At 36.5% G+C, this 14,543-nt stretch overlaps 2 protein-coding genes across 12 annotated transcripts; both read left to right on the top strand.

The window, feature by feature from the left end:
- The first annotated feature begins 316 nt into the window (after positions 1-316).
- Positions 317-2,893, top strand: LOC125477220 (coatomer subunit beta'-1-like). Of its 6 annotated transcripts, XM_048584182.1 has the most exons (6): positions 317-582; positions 794-858; positions 1,049-1,070; positions 1,594-1,692; positions 2,112-2,253; positions 2,589-2,893. In XM_048584182.1, the coding sequence occupies exons 1-5, from the start codon at positions 514-516 to the stop codon at positions 2,178-2,180; spliced, it is 324 nt and encodes a 107-aa protein (XP_048440139.1). In that variant the 5' UTR covers positions 317-513; the 3' UTR covers positions 2,181-2,253; positions 2,589-2,893. The 6 variants fall into 6 exon arrangements, 2 of the variants coding, with proteins under 2 accessions (XP_048440139.1, XP_048440138.1); XR_007258407.1 differs by lacking the exon at positions 2,589-2,893 and having other exon boundaries at positions 1,549-1,614; positions 2,112-2,252; XR_007258405.1 differs by lacking the exon at positions 2,589-2,893 and having other exon boundaries at positions 1,549-2,252.
- A 203-nt stretch (positions 2,894-3,096) lies between these two features.
- On the top strand, positions 3,097-14,210 carry LOC103930198. Of its 6 annotated transcripts, XR_007258401.1 has the most exons (10): positions 3,097-3,237; positions 3,444-3,616; positions 3,783-3,864; positions 4,272-4,707; positions 5,578-5,662; positions 6,580-6,687; positions 12,034-12,106; positions 12,412-12,503; positions 12,622-12,721; positions 13,821-14,007. XR_007258401.1 is itself a non-coding variant. In XM_048584178.1 (5 exons), exons 1-5 carry the CDS (start codon positions 10,321-10,323, stop codon positions 14,086-14,088), a joined length of 789 nt encoding a protein of 262 aa, XP_048440135.1. In that variant the 5' UTR covers positions 9,580-10,320; the 3' UTR covers positions 14,089-14,210. The 6 variants fall into 6 exon arrangements, 3 of the variants coding, with proteins under 3 accessions (XP_048440135.1, XP_048440137.1, XP_048440136.1); XM_048584178.1 differs by lacking the exons at positions 3,097-3,237; positions 3,444-3,616; positions 3,783-3,864; ... (1 more) ...; positions 5,578-5,662; positions 6,580-6,687 and adding an exon at positions 9,580-10,601 and having other exon boundaries at positions 12,034-12,099; positions 12,399-12,503; positions 12,622-12,690; positions 13,821-14,210; XM_048584180.1 differs by lacking the exons at positions 3,097-3,237; positions 3,444-3,616; positions 3,783-3,864; ... (1 more) ...; positions 5,578-5,662; positions 6,580-6,687 and adding an exon at positions 9,583-10,601 and having other exon boundaries at positions 12,034-12,099; positions 12,622-12,690; positions 13,821-14,210.
- Positions 14,211-14,543: the final 333 nt, after the last annotated feature.

The raw sequence follows: 14,543 nt of genomic DNA, 5'->3' as shown, positions 1-14,543 counted from the left end.
TATTGAATAGCATGTAAATCTCAAATTTATTTTCTGAAGAAACAAACAATGAACTCCACTAACAAAGAAAATATGAAAAACAGTACCTCGAATACACTATGAATAATAGCAACGATCACATTTCAACGAAATAATAGAAAATATAAATTAGATAGCATGAGGATCCATATTTTTGTTTCAAAGAAAAAGAAAAAGGTCTGCAAAACAACGATGAACTCCATTAATGAAGAAAATATGGAACTCAACCTAAAAAAGTTAGGGGTAAAATCAACAAATCATAATTTATTATAGGTAGGCCATTTTAAGTTGGACTACTATAATATAGGCCTTGTACTACTCATTAAACAAAACTTATAACATGATTTTTGATTAAAACTAAAATTTTTCAAGCCCTTTTGATTTAATTTTTTTTTTTTTAACTGTTTAGTTTTTAGTTTTGTCTAATTTTTGTGGTCTGCTTTATAGGGTTTCGTTATCTTTCATTGCAGTGGACGGATACCTAAAGTAGCTTTGATGGCACGATCTTACCTACCAAGCAAGGTTTCAGAGATAGTTTCAATTTGGAGAAATGACCTGAACAAGGTTAGACTTTTGCAGTGTTTTTCTTGATTCATGAACACGATGCTTTTCTTTCAAGTGAAATGTATATATGAGATGTAGAAGTCATACCAAAGGAAAATTGTTATGTCTTCTACTTTATCGACCAATTGAATTGAAACAACGAAAGATTTTTGCATATATTTGGCTATTCCAAGTATTTTTAATTTTGTACTTTTAATTTGCAATATGGCAGGTCAATAAAAAAGCTGCAGAATCATTGGCCGATCCGCAAGTGTGTCCTAATTTGTTTGAGGACTGGTAGGTTTCTCTTGCCCTTGAGTCTAAAGATGCAAAAAATAGGTGTCCACCCTTCATTTCACTGTTCAGCATCAGGGCCATGAAAAAATCTACTTTTTAGCGCTGCAGTAGATATGACCATAATTACTGACTGGCAAGAAATTTTGCTTATTTGTTGGATGATTGTGGATTGCTTTGTTGTCTTTTGCAGGGGCATTCATCCTCCTGTTGACGTGAGATGTGAACGAACATTCGTCTTTCTATTTTTTTGGGCTTTTTCTAACCCATAAATTTCTTTTGAGTCAACCATATAGTCCCAGCTTGCAACTTATGCTGTGTGGTATTATTGTCTGAAAAATTAAGTATGCATGTATATTTTATGTGTGTGCGCGTGCACACCTCTGCATGATGTTAATCTCTGTGGGTCATCTATATATATATGTAGACATATCTGTGTGTGTGTGTGGAATGCAACATATTGGATTTAGGTTATATTGTGCATAGTTTTATTGTCTGTTGTTATCTGCGCTATACCATTTCTATGCAGGCTCTGAAAGTTATTCATGAGATTTATAAGCATTTTCCATAATTTAAGCTGTCTGTTTTGGGTTCTTTTTCATTAGGTCATTAGCTACTGAATGATGGAGAAATGAGTACCATGCCACTGATTTTGGGTTCTTTTAATAATTTTCTGATTTTGGCGTTTTGCAGGTAGTGTTGATGTACTGATTTTCTGGGATTTTTTTGTCCTTGCAGGATTTTTGGTCTTTGAAATGGGTACATGTTGTTTTTAACGTTTTGGTTCTCGTGTGTTCCGCTCTTCGTTGCTTCGTGATTCTGATTTTTCAGTGTTGGGTAATGGAAATTTGTAAAAATAGTCGTAGTTTTTTGAGAAAGTTGGCATTTTTAGTTATATTTTCTGTTTAATCCCAACTGTGAGATTGGAAAATAATTGAAATGATGGTTTTGTATAAAAACACCTCTCAATTTTTTTTCTGGGATTTAAAAGCATCTTTTCCCGATTGTTTACAAGGGTTATGTTCTCTATAATTGGTTCACCTAATTTTGATTAGTTTTAAGTTTTGTCTTCTGTGCTGTACTGAGAGATTTCTGTTGGCCTTTCGGATTTCGGCATGGTAATGTTCACTTATTTGTCTAATTAGATTGCATATGGCTTCGATTCTTTATTTAATTGTTCTGTTTGTGTTCGGGAGTGATGATCTAAATTTTATATGTTTGGAATTATTCACTTAACACCAATTTGTTACATTCAGGTCTCCACCCCACATTTCACAAGTTCAAATTCCATAGAAGTCGGTTCTGCAGATTGTGTCTGCAATTAGATCAGAGATCAACTGCTCTTTTGTTATCATGCGGAAGATTGCTTTTGGGAAGGATCTGAAGCAGTTCCTCTCTATATGTTTACTCTCTCCATGTTTATTGCCATATAGCTCTGTCTTTTCTAATTGATGGTGTTCATGTTACACTGCGATTCATGATGATGATTTAATTGTTCTCGACTTGTAATTGTTTGTAAATAATGTGGCATATTTGAATAGCAATCCGTGTTCATATGAAAGGGATGGCATATCATGTTGCTGACTTAATTGTTTATGTTTTTCATATTTGCAATGGTGTTATGATCGATTAGGTGATTGCTGACCTGTGACTTTGTTTGGAGCGCAAATTTTGTGAGTATTACATTGGATTGTATTGCACTTGGTTTGATGTTGTTTTGGTCGACAATGTAGGGATAGGAGAAACAAAGAGGATAACACTTATAATTGCCCCTCCCCATCGGCCTTCTTTAAATTTGGATCACAAGAAGGGAGCAACATAGGTATTGATCATGGTGTTTCCTTGTTAATTTGGAAATGGTTAATGTAAATAATTGGACAAAAGAGCCAAACAAACCCTTTTCTCTCAAATCGAGATGATGATGTGGTCGACGGCCACCAGCCCCAACTCAAGAGTTTGGCCTTCTGTATAATCGGATTATAGGATAATTTTATTTTAGTCCATTTCTTTTTTTTCCTTTATATAAGTGCAGATGTTGTGATGTTTTGAATGAAGGGTGGTTCACACAATTCCTCCTTAGAGCAAGTGGAGATGACTGTGTGTATAAAAAGAAAAACTTACCAGGTACTTCAATTTTCTATTTTATTAATTATTGTCTGGTTTGAAATGTTGTATTGAGAGAGAGAGAGAGAGACCAACTGTCCTTGAGAAACAAGTTTACATTGTGAGAATTTGCAGGTTGCAACTTTGATTGGTTATTATATTTGATTGAGTTAAACTTGGATTTCTGGATTTTGACTTTTTCGTTTGTTTCTCTGTTGCAGAGTTGGCTTCATTTCATTCCAGTAACTCTCTAAATAGATCCAAGAACTCACTAAATAGGTAGTCAAGAAGAATTCAGTGTTGCCTTCCTTTTTTGCCTGCTGTTTACTCTCTTCCTGGTTGCACTCTCACCGCTTATGTTGCTCACCACTTCATCTCTTCTGTTGCTTACAATCATCACAAGAAAACTCGAACCCTCAAACCAACATATTCATTTCTACAGTTTCTCTCACAATTAATCTAACCTTGAAACCAACAAATTGCAGAAATCCTCAACTGTTGGATTCTGTTGAGATGGGCAGAATTTGAGTGGTGTCTTCAAAGTCGACCGACACCTGGACTGCAACATCATCTTCACTCACCCCAGCGTCAGCAGATTCCACCTCCAAATCCTCTCCGATCCTTATTCCCCAAAGCTCTCCGTCTGATTTGTCATCAGGTAAGAATTTGGGGTTTTTGTTTGGCATTTGATTCAAGTTTTCTTTGCATTAAATAAGAAAACAACCTCAAGCCCTCAAATCAATAAATCAAATTCTACAAGTTCTCTCACTTGTAAGTCTTAATCTAACCCTAAAACCAACATAACAATTTCGAAATCTCCTCAGAGTTTTCCAACAATTCCGGTCAGGTTGGCGTTGATGTTGGTCTTAAACTATTCCTCAGCATGTCAGGTGCCTTCTATTTCATGTAAGATCTGCTTCAAATTTTTTATTTAATATAATTGGGTTTTAGTTATTTTTTCGTAGGTTTTCTAGTGTTTGTGTAAATTCTCATTTGATCGATGATTTTTTTGTTATCATGGGCTGAAAAGTGTGTAATAGGGTTATGAGGTAGAAGACTGTTTGGGGATGGTGGTGGGTTCTCTGAGTATGACTGGGATGTTGACAAATTGGAGCTCTTCTGGGGCCATATCCATTTGGATTTGCAGGGTCTGATTGGAGGAAAAGAAACGAAAAAAATTTTGGGTTTTGGATTGATGTGATGTTTGATTTTATTTAATTTTTGTTCCTGCATGTTTGGGTTTTTTTTTTTTTTTTTTAAATTTTTGCATGTCTTAATTTTTGAATTAACACTATTTGTTTTGTTAATTGCAGGTTTATAGTGTTTGCTTGATAAAGACGGAGAATAGTACTGTCCAAATGAATAGGAAGACCTCGAAAACTCGTTGATGTGTTGCTTTCCTTAATGCATAAAGACGGAAAAAAGGGGCAAGTTGCGAAAAGGCCAAAGAAAAAAAAAAAAAAAAAAAAAAAAAAAAGAAACAGAGATTAGTACTTTTCATGCATTCGAGTCACCAAGTTTTATAATGTATATACATGTATTTTCCATTTGGTGAATTCCAAAAAATAAGAGCGTTTCTGTACACTATTACTCTTTATAGGTAGGCATAAATGAAAGCGTCTCTGTATACTATTACTCTTTTGTATGCAGGGCAAGTGGAGATGGCAATTGTTGTGGTTCATACAATCCCTCCTTTTTATTTAGAGCAAGTGGAGATGGCTGTTTGAATAAAAAGAAGAATTTGGCCAGGTAATTCAGCTTTCCAATAACTGGCATTTGGTTATTTAAATGTTTATGCAGAGAGAGATGAGTTATGTACTTTGATTTCCTTACATTCTCACTAAATGTTACCCAATTTAAAATTGTCTCTCACATGAAAGTTTGATTTTGACAAGATGTGTGTTTTTGAAATTGTAGTGTCATGTTGGCATTATTGCTTATTTATGAATGCAAGTCTATTTCACATCTATCTAATATCTTTAACTTTGATCTTCACATTATTCAGTGTTCACTAATGCCTTTAATTGTTCTCTGTTTTACATCTAACTGATGACACCACTTCTACTACACAAGCTCAAGAGAAAAATATATCAGCTTTTGACTCAAATTCCAACTATGCCTTATCACTCTGAATATCAAAGCAACCCCAAGCAATTCTGGAATAATTTTTACGAGTAAAACAATACATTATGTATAACTTAACCTCAAATTATTCATTTCACAAACATTCGCATCAAATCCTTAGTTTTTTATTGCTCGAAGTTCCATACCACTCAATGTTTACCAACACTTTTCATTTTCCACTATTTAACATCTATATACTAATCATTTTCCCAATCGCTGGGTGTACGTAAATAGCAAAAGAAATATCAAACGCAATATCGTAAAAAGAAGTTGTCTTCTGTGTTACTAAGGTGTTTTGGTTCAATTGAGTTACGAGGGACCGATCTTGATTCTTCACTATATGCCTGAAATTTTCAAAAAAAACTACTTGGGAGCTCAAGTTTGAATGTTTTTTGCTATTTAGCAGCCAATTTGTAGCACAGTGGAAATATGTGGAATGATGTTTTTGCCTTTCAATTCTAATTGGCAATCTGCTACCAATTTAAACCTTTTCAGAGTGTTCGCCACCGGAGGTTATGCAGCTGTGCAGAGTCACACAGTGGAACTTGGATTACACAAAGCACAGCAAGCAGGTTGATAGGTATATTTTCTCACTTTTACCATTTTTAGAATTTAGATTAGTGATAAATTAATTCGAATCATGTGGCGTGATATTTCCACTCTGTTACAGACCATGGTTATGATAAATTAATTCGAATCATGCAGAATGATATTTCCATAATTAGCCACCTTTGTTGTGGTTTTGTTGATCATACTCAAGGGAGACTTTTCTACCTTTTATTTTCTTCTCATAGGGTTTATATTCTGCGAAGTGATATTTTAACTATTTATATGTATCTATTTGTCATCTATTTTTTTTATGTAAATTCACTATAAGAGATTAATGAAATTAACTGATAAGAATATGAAATTGAGAAGTCGCTTCTCTAAAACCAATTTTTTTTTTTTTTAATTTACCATCAGCTATCTCTCTCTCTGCAATAAACCGTTACACGAGTTTGTTGGCAATGTGTGCTACTTCCCATTTAATCTGCATTGACATAACAAAATTTTGGTTCTTTTGAATTAATGATTGTTTCAGGGGAATCAATTCTTGTGTACAACTTAAACTTCCAATGGTGTTGTGTGCATTTTTATCAACAATAAAAAGATTTTTCTCTGTATTGCAAACAAGTCTTCTTATAATTAAAATATTTGAAATCCCTCGTCTGTAATCTTCTTGATTCATGGTTTTAACGCCTCCTGATGAAATAACTACAACGTCATCACTTCTTTCATCAGATAAGACTTAAACGTTCTACCCATTGTTGAGTTTCTTTAACGAGTTTCACCCATTTTTCATAAAATTAGATGAGATGACTTCATACCTTCTCAGAGTGTTGTCGGAATATGATATGATATTTGATTCTTTTTCTTTTTTTCCCACGAGTCTCAATTTGTATTTGAAACAATATGTAATAAACTTACCAGGTCTTCATCGCTATCATACTTTTACAGGTTATGTTTTAAGGTTCTGATTGGTAAAGCAAAAGCTCCTACCAATTTAGCGGAGTGGACAAGGAATTCGGGCCTTTTATTAATGACATATCATAGGCCACTTTAAAGGTAAATCCAGATATATCGCTATGCAATTTAGTTTTTACTTTTAGCATGTTCCGAGTGACCTTTGAATTTACATGTTTAGTTGTTTTCGTTATACTATTCTGGTAGGTATGTGCGTATAACTATTATGTTTATCCCCATTCTCTGACGGTGTTTGCTGCATTGTTGCTACACAATCTCGGATGGTTCCAATGCTGGACATCAAAGAAATTTCGACCATTTTTTTCCTTTATTTATTTATTTATCTGCATATTATTTTGGTTTGTTGAAATTTCGACTGTAGTTTGCTTTGTGCTGGACGTAAAAGGTTTTCTTTTAATGATTAGAGCAACTCCAGCATGTGAAACCTCCCCCCAGGCAATACACTATGCTATCCACCTGGTGAACAGTAACTGCCCTAATGAACAGTAATCGCCTTTTGCATCTCCGCCGTTGCACTTCAATAGCCCTGGCAATAAGCAATAAAATATTAGTATTTTTTTTATTTATAAAATAATACAAAATAATTTTAATTGTAATTTCGGATAAGATTTTTAATCGTTCTCATTGCGCCACGTGTCATTATCCAAAGTATTATTAAATAATACAAAATAATTTTATTTGTAAATTCGGATAAGATTTTTAATCGTTCTCATTGCGCTACGTGTGATTATCTGAAAATACAATTATTAGTGATGGATTTCTGATAAGATTATTAACCAATCACGTCGCGCCACGTGTGTCACATCCCGGCCCGGGGGGGGACCACTTCCCGGGCCCGCTCCACCACCGTAGCACGATATTGTCCGCTTTGGGCCCCGACCACACCCTCACGGTTTTGTTTCTGGGAACTCACACGAAAACTTCCCGATGGGTCACCCATCCTGGGAATGCTCTCACACGCTACTTGCTTAACTTCAAAGTTCCCATGGAACCTGAAGCCGGTGAGCTCCCAAAAGGCCTCGTGCTAGGTAGGGATAGGAATATACATTTAAGGATCACTCCCCTGGGCGATGTGGGATGTCACAATCCACCCCCCTTAGGGGCTCGACGTCCTCGTCAGCACACCACGACCAGGGTTAGGCTCTGATACCAAATTGTCACATCCCAGCCTGGGGGGGACCACTTCCCGGGCCCGCTCCACCACCGTAGCACGATATTGTCAGCTTTGGGCCCCGACCACACCCTCACGGTTTTGTTTCTGGGAACTCACACGAGAACTTCCCGATGGGTCACCCATCCTGGGAATGCTCTCGCGCGCTACTCGCTTAACTTCAGAGTTCCCATGGAACCCGAAGCCAATGAGCTCCCAAAAGGCCTCGTGCTAGGTAGGGATAGGAATATGCATTTAAGGATCACTCCCCTGGGCGATGTGGGATGTCATGTCATAATCTGTTTACAATCTTTGAGGATAGATTTCCATCAGATTTTTAACGAATGATGGCATGCCACATGTCATTATCCGAAAATACAATTATTGGTGATGGATTTCTGATAAGATTATTAACCAATCACGTCGCGCCACGTGTCATAATCTGTTTACAATCTTTGAGGGTAGATTTCCATCAGATTTTTAACGAATGACGGCATGCCACATGGCATTATCTACAACCTAATCCTTTCTAAATGCTCCATATAATCCACCATCCATCCTCACAAATCTCACACCAATTTTCTCAAGATCTCTATCATTATTCATAGTTTCTACTTCATTCTTCACAAAAATCTCTATCATTATTCATAGTTTTTGCTTCTTTCTTACAATGTCCTCTTCTTCCTCAAGGATAATGTGGGAACTCGATCAGGAAGAGGAAGAATTGTTTAACCAATCAGAAGGAATGTTCAATCTTCAGGTGGCAAAAAATGAGAGGGAAGAGGATGAGGAGCGTAGAAGGAGAGATGACGAAGCAAGAATGGGCAGAGCCTCACATTCCCGTCGAGTCATCCAAGCTATGGCTCAGATCTGCAGGTCCAGCCGTTCCGGAAACATTGATAGAAGCAGGCAACGACGAGGTACGGAACTCTTGGGTATAGTACAAACAAATAAATAATATATTGTTACCTGATCCGAGTAATTTTCCCCACTTCGAATATTAGTACTAGCTTGTGCTAAGGCGTCTCTCCACGAACTAAACGATTGGCTAAGTAATTTCCAACGACTGGACATCGATTCTTTGGTTCTTTTCCCACCAATTTTCTCAAGATAATTGGTATGAATAAGACTCCACATTTCTCGCAACTGCATCTCATTACCCGTAAGCGAACTATGAGTAACTTCAACCCAGCTATTACACAACGCAACATCTTCAAGAAGCGACCAATTCGTACCTGCATCAGTAGTCATTTTGTTGAAAAAAAGTGGATTGAAACTTTGAGAGAAAAAAAGGAATGTGATTCAAAGTAGTTGAGAAAATATGAAATTGTAGTGTAATGTAGATGATAAGAGAAGGTATTTATAGAAAAGTAAAAACAATTTTTTTAAAAAAAATTTCAGATTTTTTTTCAGATTTTTTACAATTTTTTTTATTAATTTTTGTTCAACTAATTAATCTCTGCTGTTGGATATAAAAAAATTTGAATTCCAACACTCCAGATTGTGCCACGTGTCACAATGGTAACTTTTCTTAATTTTAAAACTCTTTTTTCTTTTATTTATTTATTTATAAAGCCTATTTAATATCGACCGTTGATCTCAGATCGAACGGTTGATATTAAATACGCTTTTTTTAATTTTTATTACCGGTGAGATCGAACAGTCCAAGTTAAAGAGCCATTTAGATCGAACGCACCGTGGGCCCTTGTGGTCTGAAACTTGTCTGCTAACGTGCCCCCACGCGCGGGTGAGGCGCACGCGCTTAACAGAAATTTTTTTTAAAAAGGGACTAACGCCAGCCTGACGTCAGCCATGCGTCAGGTCCACCTCGGGCTCGCGGGCTGGCGATTCCTTACGGGCATGTTGCTTGGGCCAGCCCAGTCCCTCAGGCTCCCAACGCTGGAAGCTTGCAGCCGGGCTATGGAGCCCTGTTTGGTCCACTGTCCTCCGAGCAGTCCACAACGGTGGACTTGCTCTTATATATAGCTTCAGTAGTGGGTTTCTTTGGTTCATGTCGTACATGGTGGTTAACCATGTTTTTCACGGTGGATCACCTTCTTTGATTGGTGGAGCATGAGTTATAGCAGGGGGAGAGAAAGGGTTAATTGGTATTCTTCCTGTTCAAGATGCTGCCGAGGCAGCAACAGTGGACTCTCTGTTGTCTCTAGGTGATTTTTGCTTATTTCTGCATTTGTTACGGATGAGTGGATGCCTATGATTAAGTGAAAGTGAAATCTAAGAGGTTTTTTTATTGTTATTGTTGGGAATTTGCCTAATTTTAGGAATGGGAAGTGATTCTGGTGAACGAAGCTCTAGAGTTCAAGTTTGTACTCATCTCTCATTCTTCCTCTCTCTCCTTCTCTACTGGAAAATCCAGTCTTTCATCTTCCTCGGCTCTTCCTTTCTCTCCGCTCCCCGTATCTCTCTCCTTGGAGCCTACAAACCAAGTCGTGACGTTCGACAAGCTTCAAACATGCTGGACGCGTACTGGAGAAGGGGCAGTTCTGTCCGTTGCGGAGACGGGGGAGTATGGGGGTAGGGGAGAGGATTTTCGGCAGGGAGATATGGGTTTAGGGAGAAAGAGTAAGGGAGAAGTATGGGGTAGGCTGATTTCCAGGGATTTCCTTTTACCCCTTCACTCACCACGAACCCATCTTTCTCTTCGTTTCTCCCACCCTCAAATCTTCCGTTTTCCCTCTCGCAAAATACCTACCAAGGAAACCCTGCTTTTGGTTTATTTTGGGATTTTGTTTGTGCTCTCGATTTTCAGACGAGGGGCCAATTGGTTGAGATTTGGATTTCTCCCCTTTTTGTCGAATAGCTGCGTGCGTCTACTCTTTTCAAGGTATGGTGTTCGCCGATGGCATGTTTTAGCGTGTTTCTGTTTTTTTTTTTTTTTTTTTCTTTGTTTTATATTTCTAATTTATCGTTTGCTGCTTGACAATGGTGATTGTAAGTTTTAGTTTGGATGTTTTTCTGATTTTGGGTTGGTCAGTGCTTTTGGGTTGCTTGAGAAAATGTGATCCCATGTTTTTGATTGAGTGAAATAATTAAGAGATAGAAAAGAGTGGAGAATTAGTGTCAAGAGTAGTGATGAAAAAAATGAGGAAAAAAAGATAGATGTGGAAGAAAGGGGGAGACTGGAAATTGAGGAAAGTGAAGAGAAAAAAAAAGGGGGTTAAGTGAGCAGCCAAAAGAGAAAAAAATGAGGCAAAAAAGGCTTAATATGGGGAGTAGGCAGAAGAGAAAAGCAAGAGGGGGGAGACAGAACAGGAAAAGGTGTGGTTTTGTTGTTGGTTTTATCCAAATTTTTGATTTGGAATTTGATTTGAAGCTTATTTGTTATTAGTTTAGTCTAATTTAGTATTGGTTTATCTAGGTTTGTAGCTAATTTAATGTTAATGTTGATCTAGACATTTTAATTTGTTGTGAACTTATATGGGTTTCGTTTTTTAATTGTTATTTTACAGTTGCTAGGGATGACTTTGGCTTTTATATTGGTTTGGGTAATTTTTTTTTTAATTTCATTTGAAGATTTAGTGTCATTATACACCTTTGCACCACTGTTTGTTCTGCTTTTCTCGGTTTGTGTATATAGTTTGGGTAGAATTGGACTGTTCTTTTTTAACTTAATTAAAGTGTTTGAGACTTAATTGAATGAAAGTTTACTTTGGTTTGGCCACGATGAGGTGTTTGGCGTTGGGTCTATGATCCTTTGGTCCAATGGAGATGTGTAATTCCCATTAAGCTTTCATCTTGCTGTAAATTTAGGTGTTTTCTCTCTGTGTTCGTCCATCTACTTATACTTTTCAAATGTTGGTTCATCTTATGCAAATATTGATATGCTTAACTACCCTGCTTCTTTCTCGTGGTCCTTAAACATGTGCTAGTTTGTATGTTTCTGATGGATTATACTATTGGGAACTTAGTTTTTTTATTTATTTCTTCATGTTTGTTGGGTTTGTTGTTTTCGGAAAATTATTGAAACTCTGTAATTTGTATATAGAGTGCTAAATGAGTATATGATTAATGGGTTGAATTTTGTTTTCAAAAGGATTGTTACATGTTTTTTGTCAATTTGGCTGTGATAGTAAGATTACTTCATGGAACAGTGTAATTGTTGTGGCATGTGAATGTCAAATTTGTTCTTAATTTAATTTCGGAAAGAAATGTGCTTAACTGTAGTGCTATATGATGAAGCTAGCATCCTTAGAGGTTGGGAGCTCAATTAGTGCACCATTAGTTGTGCAAATGTCTGAATATTGGTGCTTTTCTAGGAAACAATGCTTTTTGCTTTCTACAACCGTTTGGAGAATGCACGACTTGAGGATCTCAGACCCAAGGTAAAAGGTTAAAGGTTAAAATATCTGGCTTCCTTTACTGATGTAAGCTTGCATGAAAGAGAGAAACAATAACAAAAAATTTATTTGAACCCCCATTTGGTTATGTTTAATTGTCTATTTAGGGTGTTTTTTGGTTTTGCTTGGGGGGGTTCAGATTTCATTTGGGTTTATATGTGATTTCCAGTCGATTATTTTTTTTATTAGTTACAGATCATTTTTACTGTGGAAGTTTGAATCTTTGTGATTGTTTCAGTGTAGTTCTTGGGTACACACACATTTATCCAATAAATAAGTTCAAGACATTGTTTTCAGGGGACAGACAGAAGTCTCAGGCAGCGGTCTCTCTGTAATCATCGCCGGGAAAATATCATGGTCATTTTGAGTTCAGATTTAGACAACATGTGGTAACCATTTCTTTTCCGATTACTTTCATTTGTTTATTTGTGAATCAATAACTTTTTTAGGAATAATGAATGTCACAACTGCTGATAAATGATACTTTGTTCGGAGATTGAATTGTAGGTCTATGCAATATATCCATATATGGATCAATGCTATGGACTATTCTCAACCTATGGACCTCAAATTTCAGTGCGTCTTCCATCATTTCTCCTACCTCACTGTATGTAGCTATTACATTTGCAATCATATTAATTCAATGAAAACAATATTATTATTTCTCTATAAAATATACTATCATTTCCTTGTTGGTACATTAAAATGGAAATATGAAAGGTAGAACCGATCATCACTGGGTTCTCTCTTTCCACTGTGTTGTTTGCTTTACCTATCATTTTTACTTTTCTGTTTCGGAGCTCTCTGACAAATAACTTATTATGCCGCTCTCGATCTCGCCCGAGGGTGGTGCAGGTCGATTCGATGCTACGAGGCACTTTGTTTAGGGCTATTTGAGAGAGAGAGGTGTTGGGTGTTTGAGGCAAGGGGTTTTAGGGATTAGGTTTGGGTGGGGTTTCAAGGATTAGGTTTTGGTGGGATTTGAATGATTAGGTTTGGGCTTTTGTTTATGCAATTGGCAGAGATGGGGGGTCCAAGATAAGATTAGGAGATTTGATTTAGGGTTTGCAGAGTCAGAGATAGGGGGTGTCCAAGAGAGATGTGGGGGGATTTAGGCGAGGGATATTAGGGATTTGGTTTAGGGTTTGTTTTCTGCGATTTGCAGAGATAGACAAATGGGACAAGGGTGAGAGAGATGGGAGGATTTTCTACAGGGGGGTTGAAGGGAACGGAGGGGAGGTATGGGTATGGGTTTGTTGTGATGGGGTTTAGTAATTTTCAATATTCTTGGACTCTTTTTAATCTGCAAAATCAGATTACCCATGGAATTTATAACATGCAATTAGTTTCTTTTTAGTTGAGTTCAAATAATGTTGATTGCGCTATTATAAAGCTCTTTTTTATAGTTAGGTTGAAAATCATATTGATAGATTCTTTATTTAGTTGGTCCAATTTGTAATAGATGAGATTGTTTTGTTTGATGTTTCAATCAAAATTTGATCTTTTTTTGTTTGAAATTATAATGGAATTGCAAATCAAGTATATCTTAGATTCTTAGTTGCATACTCACCTTCCCACAACTATTATATTGTCTCTTGGCTGGGTGGATTTTTATAATTTCCTGGATCCACGATTACAATGCTTTTTATAATTTCCTAGATCTATTCTTTTTATTCGTTCATGATTATGTTGATTTTTTTTTTCAGCTTAAATGTGTCTTATTCATGTAGTCAAGGCTGGTGCATTAAAGTCCGGCAGCAACACGCGGGCAGTGGCAGAGCCAGCACGGGGTCATTGGTTGTCATTGACCCCAATAACTTAAAAAACTCTATGTATATTTGCTTGTATATTGTATTTGACCCCAACAAACAACTAAGGCAAACTAAATTACGACCTCCTCGTCCCACTTCTTCTATTTTCTTCTATCATATTTGTCTTCTTTTTCTATCTTCTTGTATGAAATCATTTAGTTGAAAAGCATTGAAAGTCTTCAACATTACTCCACGGTATCTTACATCCACCCTCGACAAGCCTGTACAAGTAATAGTAGTTGTCGACATATGTTGATATAAAATTTTGGCATGTGTTGGCAAGAATTCGCAGGTGTCTGTTAGATGCTCGACGAAATGACCCAATGAAGCTTTTTGGTTGATATTATGACCCCGTTATTTGAAAATCCTGGCTACACAACTGTGCACGGGCATATTTTCTAGCACATACTATTTCTAGAAATATACCAAAGTAACTCACACTATTTTTAAAATTAAACTAAAATAACACACTATATTTCTAGAACTACTAGAAAATTACTCACTATTTATGAAATAATCGCAAAAAAAATTAAAAAATAAATAAATTTGATATAAAATCTCAGCTTAGTCCCTGTATATCTTTGAATCTTATGAGGCAAGGTCCAAAACAAACAACAA

This window comes from the organism of the source record quoted next, unplaced genomic scaffold, assembly GCF_019419815.1.
Source record: "Pyrus x bretschneideri cultivar Hongxiangsu unplaced genomic scaffold, Pyrus_bretschneideri_v1 Contig200, whole genome shotgun sequence".
In the NCBI taxonomy this organism is placed as follows: domain Eukaryota; kingdom Viridiplantae; phylum Streptophyta; class Magnoliopsida; order Rosales; family Rosaceae; genus Pyrus; species Pyrus x bretschneideri.
This window is presented reverse-complemented; position numbering and strand designations above follow the sequence as displayed.